The sequence below is a fragment of the Cheilinus undulatus genome, linkage group 12, assembly GCF_018320785.1.
Source record: "Cheilinus undulatus linkage group 12, ASM1832078v1, whole genome shotgun sequence".
Lineage (NCBI taxonomy): Eukaryota > Metazoa > Chordata > Actinopteri > Labriformes > Labridae > Cheilinus > Cheilinus undulatus.
Genome location: NC_054876.1, coordinates 50,728,376 through 50,737,871, shown reverse-complemented (window position 1 = coordinate 50,737,871; position 9,496 = coordinate 50,728,376). Strand labels below are relative to the sequence as shown.

General features: G+C 44.1%; 1 protein-coding gene across 3 annotated transcripts; it reads left to right on the top strand.

Annotated features, from left to right (window-relative positions):
* The first annotated feature begins 499 nt into the window (after positions 1-499).
* Positions 500-9,194, top strand: LOC121519027. 3 transcript variants are annotated; one of them, XM_041801794.1, is made up of 7 exons: positions 500-587; positions 901-1,008; positions 3,441-3,476; positions 3,607-3,664; positions 4,717-5,579; positions 5,656-5,791; positions 8,850-9,194. In XM_041801794.1, exons 2-7 carry the CDS (start codon positions 978-980, stop codon positions 8,956-8,958), a joined length of 1,233 nt encoding a protein of 410 aa, XP_041657728.1. In that variant the 5' UTR covers positions 500-587; positions 901-977; the 3' UTR covers positions 8,959-9,194. The 3 variants fall into 3 exon arrangements, with proteins under 3 accessions (XP_041657728.1, XP_041657729.1, XP_041657730.1); XM_041801795.1 differs by having other exon boundaries at positions 513-587; positions 904-1,008; XM_041801796.1 differs by lacking the exon at positions 500-587 and having other exon boundaries at positions 901-1,012.
* The last annotated feature ends 302 nt before the right edge of the window (positions 9,195-9,496 follow it).

Below are 9,496 nucleotides of genomic sequence, written 5' to 3'. Positions count from 1 at the left end.
ACGTAAATAAAGTTTTATACGTCATAAATAAAGTTTCATACGTAAATAAAGTTTTATACGTCATAAATAAAGTTTCATACATAAATAAAGTTTTATACGTCATAAATAAAGTTTCATACGTCATAAATAAAGTTTCATACGTAAATAAAGTCAGGCCATATTTGGCCCCCAGGCCAAACTTGAGTTTGACACCCCTGTGGTAGAGATTTGTTCCTAGACTTTTAGACAGATTCACAGTGTACTGACAAAAATAAAACCATTGGCTAATAAAATCTAAACTATTCCTAAAATTAATTTGCTCTTTACTTCAGTCAGATGTCGGATTTATATCTAGAAACACATTATCACTGCGTACCAGTTTGAAAATGGGGTGTAGTTTTTGATAGAAAGGCAAATAAGCTTAACAAACAAAGTAAATGAGCTGATTCAGCAGACAGACAGGTGCTGATTGGCTCCTGATCGTCAGCAGCTGTGAGCGTTGGCGCCTCTTCAGTGGTCAGTAAGCGTCTGCTCCAAGATTCAGCATGCTTGATCCGGACAGGACCGGTGGGATAGGGAACCTTGAAGCTGGAGTTCCTCCAAACCCAGTAGCTTCATACTAACACTAATGTTCTTACCTTTATGCTAGGTTTATTTAACCAGCTTTAAAAGTAAACGCATGCTTTCTGTGTCAAATGTCTTATTTAAGATGAATTTAGAGAAATGTGTGTCTGTACTCATGACCACTCAACTGTATTTTAGATATGTCTGTAAAAGCCCATTGTTCCTCCTCTGCAGCCGTTTAAAGATGTTCACGCGGCCTCCCTTCTCCCCTGCAGTCATGTATTCTAGTCAAACACCCCTGTTCGTGTTTGTCACGTCATATTTAGTTAACCAAACGTGCCTCTCTGAACACTGCAGCAGTCACGGCAGACGAAGGAAGGTGGACGGCGTCTCCAATGTCCTGAGAGGAGGAAAAGGTCGCGTGGAGACCAGAGATGGTCCGTCTGAAGGGGAACCTGCTGCCCTGTGAGTACGTCTGTCTCAGATTCCTGAGGAGGATCCTGCAGACATGGAGCTAGGCTCTGCTCATAGAAACGTTTATCTCACCTCACAGGAAGCCTCCGTTTGTGGTGCGTTATGGCGCTTTAGACAGTATTTAAAGATGGAGCTGACAGCAGGTCAGCGGCCTCGAGGCGAGGAAACTTATTTGTGAAGGTGCTTTAGGACACGGCCGTGTTTGATGTGGAGGTGTTGGACTAATGTTTACTGCCTCACTGTGTCTCTAGTTTTACTAAATTACTGACAATGCTGGGACATTTTCACTATTTCTAACAGATGTCTATTCTTTGTAGATTAATCAGGACAGTTATGCACGGATGAGTCAAAGTTATGGTTCGATCAGCTGGACTCCTGTCCAGATCCCTCCCTACTCTTGTCTGTCTGTTCCCAGCATTAATCCTTGGAGAGTTTTCTGCATACAGAGCTCACAATGCTGGAAATATCGGCATTAACGATCCCGGCTCCAGGCACGGGCAGGATCCTGGTTCACCTCAAAATTCATCAGATATGAGGGACAGGAAGTGAAGAACAGCAGTCAGGAATCAATGAAAATGTAGTAAAGTTAGCCTGGTAAAGCTCAAGGTGTCTCGTTCTTAAAGTCTGTTCATTTCCTTTTTAAATGGAGCCACGTTTGTAAGGAACGGGAGTTTGTGGGACGAGCAGCAGAGCTGAGGATGTGGGTTAGTCCAAACAGCTGACTCTCTAAACTCTTGTGATGATTTAACCATTTAACAGACCATTCCCCTAGGAGCATTTGGAAGAACCATACTCAGCAACAACAGCCTGGCTCCGCCTCCTCATGCTGGTCACTAGCCTGGCTCTGCCTCCTCATGCTGCTCACCAGCCTAGTCACACACGGCTGTCGATCCCATTCTTCAACCAGCATTTGTCACATGTTTGGTGGCAAAAATCAGTCAAAAGAGGCAAAAATGGGTCCATAAAGGTGAAAGGGCAAAAGAAACGCTGGAAAAATGTAAAAAGAAAAAAAACGGGCAGGGTTTATCAGAGGCCAGTATTTGGGTTTATCAGGGTTCAGTCTCTGGGTTTATCAGGGTTCAGTCTCTGGGTTTATCAGGGTTCAGTCTCTGGGTTTATCAGGGTTCAGTCTCTGGGTTTATCAGGGTTCAGTCTCTGGGTTTATCAGGATCCAGTCTCTGGGTTTATCAGGGTTCAGTATTTGGGTTTATCAGGATCCAGTCTCTGGGTTTATCAGGGTTCAATCTCTGGGTTTATCAGGGTTCAATCTCTGGGTTTATCAGGGTCCAGTCTCTGGGTTTATCAGGGTTCAGTATTTGGGTTTATCATGGTTCAGTCTCTGGGTTTATCAGGGTTCAGTCTCTGGGTTTATCAGGGTTCAGTCTCTGGGTTTATCAGGGTTCAGTCTCTGGGTTTATCAGGGTTCAGTCTCTGGGTTTATCAGGATCCAGTCTCTGGGTTTATCAGGGTTCAGTATTTGGGTTTATCAGGATCCAGTCTCTGGGTTTATCAGGGTTCAATCTCTGGGTTTATCAGGGTTCAATCTCTGGGTTTATCAGGGTCCAGTCTCTGGGTTTATCAGGGTTCAGTATTTGGGTTTATCATGGTTCAGTCTCTGGGTTTATCAGGGTTCAGTCTCTGGGTTTATCAGGGTTCAGTCTCTGGGTTTATCAGGGTTCAGTCTCTGGGTTTATCAGGGTTCAGTCTCTGGGTTTATCAGGATCCAGTCTCTGGGTTTATCAGGGTTCAGTATTTGGGTTTATCAGGGTTCAGTATTTGGGTTTATCAGGGTCCAGTCTCTGGGTTTATCAGGGTTCAGTCTCTGGGTTTATCAGGGTTCAGTCTCTGGGTTTATCAGGGTTCAGTCTCTGGGTTTATCAGGGTTCAGTCTCTGGGTTTATCAGGGTTCAGTCTCTGGGTTTATCAGGGTTCAATCTCTGGGTTTATCAGGATCCAGTCTCTGGGTTTATCAGGGTTCAATCTCTGGGTTTATCAGGGTTCAATCTCTGGGTTTATCAGGGTCCAGTCTCTGGGTTTATCAGGGTTCAGTATTTGGGTTTATCATGGTTCAGTCTCTGGGTTTATCAGGGTTCAGTATTTGGGTTTATCATGGTTCAGTCTCTGGGTTTATCAGGGTTCAGTATTTGGGTTTATCAGGGTTCAGTATTTGGGTTTATCAGGGTTCAGTCTCTGGGTTTATCAGGGTTCAGTATTTGGGTTTATCAGGGTCCAGTCTCTGGGTCTATCAGGGTCCAGTCTCTGGGTCTATCAGGGTCCAGTCTCTGGGTCTATCAGGGTCCAGTCTCTGGGTCTATCAGGGTCCAGTCTCTGGGTCTATCACTGATCCATGTGACCCCTGAGCGTGTTCTTGGTAAAATGGCCGCCATGTTGACGTGTTCTCATGTACCCTGTCTCTGTTTCAGTCCTCGCCGTGGCGTTCGTCCTGCTCTCAGTTGTTGGTGAGTATTCTTGTTTTTAGTATCCTAGGGTCCCATCAGGATTCTGGACTCGTTCACAGTTTGGTATTTCTGTTTGTCAGCACTGCTTTAATGGAAACCACATGATGGTTTTGGTTTCTGTGTCCTGAAGGTGAGTCCAGCTGTAGATCCTCACTGCGGTCTTCTTTCTCATCAGAGGAGAACACCAGGTACCTTCATCCATCATCATCATCATCATTTCATTTGTTCTTGTTAATCCACACCCAGTAGCCCATCATGATGAAGTGAAAACAGACTTTCAGACTTTTCTGTAGATTTATTAGAAATAAAAACTTGAATTTAACGTTGACATCAGTATTCAGATGTAAATGTAGCTCAGGTTTCTCCAGGTCTCTGGTCTTTGCTGAGATGTTTCTACACCTTGACTGGAGTCAACCTGTGCTAAATTAACCTGATTGGACAGGATTCTAAAGCCCCGCCCCTCTCTGTAGAAGGCCTCACAGCTGACAATGATACCAGAGCAGAAACCAAGGGTCAAAGGTCAGAGACAGGATTGTTGACAGGCACAGATCTGGGGAAGACTACAGAAACATTTCTGCTGCTCTGAAGGTTCCAGAGAGAACCGTGGCCTCCAGAACTCTGTAGAAGAAGAGCTGGACCTTTGACCAAGAACCTGATGGACTGAGCTCCAGAGATCCTGGAGGAGATGGGACAGCCATCCCTGCAGCCTCCACTAATCTGGGCTTTAGGAAGGACAGGAGACAGGAGTCAGAAACACGTGAAAGCTCTGAAGGACTCTGAGACTGAGAGAAACCAGGTTCTCTGGCCTGGTGAAACCAAGACTAGAGAATCTGGAAGAAACCGGGCAGCACTCGTCAACCGACCAACACCATCCCAGCAGTGTAGCACGGTGGCAGCATCATGCTGTGGGGGTGTTTCTCAGCAGCAGGGACTGGTCAGGGTTGAAGGAAAGCTGAATGGAGCAAAGTCTAGAGATAGTTGAGTCATATTAAAAACCGTGCACATAATTCTAACATAATTCTGTTTTCCTTCGTCCTGATGGCTCTGAGTGTAGATTCATGAGAATAACTACGACTTTTAAAGACTGTAAGTTGGTCAGTTTGACCATCAGTCATGTTTTCATGGTAATAAAGGATTTACATCACTGTTTTCTGCATCCTAAGTTTTTTGGAAATGGGACTGATATATATTTTCACAAGGGTTAGAGGTCACAACCTTGAACTTTCTCTTTTATTTGCAGTTTTAGTGAAACAAAGTCAGCGCTCTCAGACTACAGGGGACCCAGAGTTTCCTTCAGGAACCGTCTCTCTGCGTCTGGAAGAAAACCGAAGTGTCCTTTTGGTATGAAAGCAACCGTTCTAACCAGCAGCACGCTAAAACAGCCCAGCAGTGACCAGAAAACGTGTCGCTTCAGCCATCATTTGATTCTTTCCAACAACAACCTAAAAACCAGCCAACCAGAGCGTCCCAGAGCAGCTCCACGCAAGAAAACAGCCGTCAGAAAGAAGACCAAGTGTCCCATCAGTGACAGAATACAGCTCCTGAAACTTCCAGTGAGGAAGAGAACCAGTAGTCTCCCCAAAGGTCCTGCCAGGAAAAAATCAAAATGTCCCTTCAGCGAGAAATCGAACGTTCCCATCGACACGCCAACACACAGAAGCATCAAACCTAAGAGTGACTTCAGCAACATCCCAACAGATCTGAGCAGAAAGAAGACACCATGCAACAAAAGCCTGAAAGTTCTCTTCAGCAGCCAGAAACCTCCTCTCAGAAAGACCGCCAAGCCCGCCAGGACCACCAGCATCCAACCACAAAGTCCCTCCAGCAGCTCTAACAAACCCAGAGTCCCCGCCCCCTCCGTCCACAAACCCCGCCTCTCCTTCAGCAGCAAACCCAAGCTTCCTGAGAAGAAGCGCTTCAGGTTGAAATTCAGCTTCAAGCTTCACTACTCCATCATCTTTAGACAAAGAACCTGTCCCTGCAGAGCTCCAGGATTCCCGTTCAGGTTCTCCTTCAGACCCCCCCTTCCTCAGGACCGGCCCAGATTCTCCTCCAGGTTTGAGAGCGTGATCTGTGAGGGGAGACTGGGCCAGTTCGCCTGCCGTAAGTCTCTCTCCTGTCCTCCTTTTCCTGCTCTGTCGTTACTTTATTTCAGCGTTTCTCCTCCTTTTCTCCACAGCCGACGGACAGAGGATCAGGGTGGAGTCGGCGGTGTACGGGCGCCAGGATGAGCACACATGTGTGAACTACAGCACGTATGGGACGAAGCAAAACACCGCCTGCAGGCGTGATGTCACTCCCATCCTGCGTGAAATGTAAGAGGTCATGAGCATGCTTGAGTGTCCCTATAAACCGTTTATTTCCAGGACTCATGAGGAACGACTCATCCTGATCATGCCGCCACAGTCAGAGGCTGATCAGCCAATAGGAGCACAGAGACGGCCCAGTTCTGTCACTTCCTGTTCCCAGTGGGGGGAACTTTTTCATGTCAGCATGTTCAGTCTTTTCACCACTTTTTCCTGACAAATTTAGCCTCTTTTTGTTGACTGTATGCCATTTTTGCCTCTTTCTAACCCAACTGTCACACATTAAATCCTTTATTTTAACCACTTTTTGACCCTTCTGTTCCACTTTTCACCGCTTTTTTCTGGCCAGTTTTGTTACTTTTTGGCCACTTTACAGCAAGTCTTGCCCCTTGTAGCCTATTTGTGACAGTTTTACCCACTATAGCCTCTTTAGCGCATATTTCTCTCTTTAGACTCATTTTCACCCCCATTAACCAAATTCTGACCCTTTTTGTCCACTTTCTCCAGAAAAATCGGCCTCTTCCTGCCACTTTCAACCCATTTGTCACAGATTGCATAGCACATTTTTGGCACTTTTGATCCCTTTTCACCACTTTTTCCTGACAAATTTAGCCTTTTTTGGCCACTATCTGGCCATTTTTGCCTTTTTTATTTGTTGTTGACACCCTTTTACCATGTTATCCACACACAATTGAGACTTTTGTCTCTTTAAACCCATTGTTTTAGGGTTTTCTTCCTTTGTGACACTTTTTAACCCTTTCAGCCAATTTTAGCCTTTTTTTCCCAGTTTAACCACTTTTATCCCATTCTTTTTCCCATTTTTTGTGGTTATTTCATCTTTTTTCTGTGACACTTGTTTCAGTTTTTTCTGCTCTACTTTCGGGCATCTTGACAGTATAGGTCAGCTCCAGCCTATTATGCCACTTTATGGCCAGTCTGTGCCAATATTTGCTCCTGTTAACCAACTTTGACCACTTTTCCAGTCACATTGGCCACTTTTTGGCTGCTTTAGCCCATATTTCTCTCTTTAAACTAATTTTAGTTTTCTTTCAACCCCTTTTGCCTACCAACACTGCCTCTTTTGGCCACTTTCAACCTATTTGTCTTAAATTGCATCCTTCTTTGCATCTTTTAACAACTTTTTGCCACTTCTGATTCCCTCTCACCTCTTTTTTCTGACAAATTTTGCCTCTTTTTGCCAACTTCCTATTTTTGCCTCTTTCTAACTCGACTGTCACACATTACATCCTTTATTTTAACCACTTTTTGACCCTTCTGTTCCACTTTTCACCACTTTTTTTCTGGACAGTTTTGATGACTTTTTGGCCTATTTAGCACATATTTCTCCAAATCATGCACAGTCCTTGTCTACTGTATCGAATGACGTAGCGACTTGCCTCTGGTAACATGGCGGCGATGTGGACATCCAGTCAATCAGCCAATCTCCCGTCACATATCATGTCTGTGCTCAGTGATACATGAATTTGGATCATAAATCGATTTATTAAAATTAATGTATCATTATCGCTGTGCTTGATAACCAGAAAACTTGCATATTTTTCGTCTACTTGTATTTTCTTACATGGCGAACTTGTCTCTATTAACATGGCGGTGACACACGGAGAAAACAACGAAGAGGACGTTCAGTTCAAGTGACTAAGAAGACGAGATATGGCGGTGATTTTCCGACTTCCGGTGTGACGTTGAGGTCCTCAGCTGCATCCTGGTACTCTGGCAAAATGACTGGAAAAAGTGGTGAAAGGGTTAAAACTGTCAACATTGGCTAAAAGACACAAAAAAAGGGTGAAATGTGCAAAAACAGGTTAGAAGAACATGAATGATTTAAGACACTAAAATGGGCAAAAAGTGGCCAAAATGTCACAAAATTGTCTGAAAAAGTGGTAAAAAGGACAAAAAGGTTGTCGGTCCAATGCCCAGCTCCTGCAGTCACATGTCAGTGTGTCCTTGGGTAAAACACTGAACCCCAGCGAGCTCCCACTGCTGAGTCAGCGGCGTGTAAACGGGTTTGGAAGAGTACGAATGGGATGAGCTAATACTGATGGCCAATTCTCCATAGCAACCTCTGACATCACTGAAGGAGCAGGTGTGAACAGGTGTGACCTGTGGTGTAAAAGCACTTTGAGCAGTTGGATGACTAGAAAATCACTATACAAGCTCAAGTCCATTTACCAAGTCCTTTAAAAAGAGGCTAAAAAGCTCAAAGCCGTACTACCATTTCAAACATGTGAAAAAAAACACCAAAAAGAGTGAAAAATGGGTTGAAAGAGGTTAAAATGGGCACAGAGTGGCCAAAAAGTCACAAAATTAGCTGGAAAAAGTGATTAAAAAAAGGGTTAAAAGTGTAACAATAGTTTTACAGAGACTGGAGACTGGTCAAAGAGAGGCAAAAAATGGGTTAAAATATGCAAAAAAAGAGTGGAAAGTGTAAAAAACCCATGTGTTTAAAGGAGTGGAGAATGGTGAGAAAAACAGCCGAAAAGTGGTAAAACTATGTGGAAAAAAAAGTGGCATAAAGGGTAAAAAAAAACTGTCAAAAATAGGTAAAAAGAAGCAGAAGATTAAACATGTGGCAAAAATTGGCTGAAAGAGGCAAAAAGTGGCAAAATTATTACTATAAACAGGTGAAAAGGTGTAAAACACTGTGAAAAGGGCTTAAAAATATTTAGAATAGAATCCAGTAAAAGCTTGAGACACTCTTTAGCCCCAAACTGAGAGAACTGTTAGAAAGGCTGAGGATGGGCTACTGACCAAACACACATGACCTGATATCATCAATAAATCTGACCCGGGGGTTTACTGAGGCCTGTTTATGTGATAACCATGCTTGGAGCTCTAGCCCAGGTAAGGTCCTGGATTAGAATAATAATCCCTCAGTTTTAATAGGGCCCTCACTCTGATGCTGTTGCTGAAAAATGTAGAAAAATGCAGGTGTAGGCCTCCCCGGCTGGAACGATCTAAGGATGGAGAGGCTGCAGTGATAATGAGGTCTTTAAAATGTTAACAGATGCTGAAAAGCTCGTCTCTGAGGTTTCTCCGTCTCTTCCAGGTGTGACCATCAGACCGTCTGTTACATCTATGTGGACAACGAGGAGATGGGAGGAGACCCGTGTCCACGTACCCACAAATACCTGAGCTTCACCGCCAGCTGTTTCTAGAAACGGTGACATCCACCATCGCCGCCGTCAGCCTGGACTCTTATCCTGAAATGTACTGACTAAAGGGTCAGAGGACCAACCGGAGCCTGGAGGGGCCGTTACACTTCATATGTGATGACGCAGATTTAAAACAAAGTAAAAGGCCAAACTTTACCACATCACATCAAAGATGAGCTAATATTTTCATTTAATGCTAAAATGTCTCAGTTTAACTCCTGAGATGATGTTTATGTTCTGTTGTGAATAAAATATGGGTTTATGAGATTTGACAGTCATTGTTTTTATTTACGTTTTTCACAGCAACCCAATTTTTTTGGAACTGAGGTCATACATTCAGTAAGAAAAAGTCGAATTGTGTTGATGCCACTAAAATGTTGGTAACCACATCAGTCTGAGCTGAATCAGAGAAGAACTAACCCACCGAACAGACTCTGAGGACCACATCACAGACTCTGAGGACCACATCACAGACTCTGAGGACCACATCACAGACTCTGAGGACCACATCACAGACTCTGAGGACCACATCACAGACTCT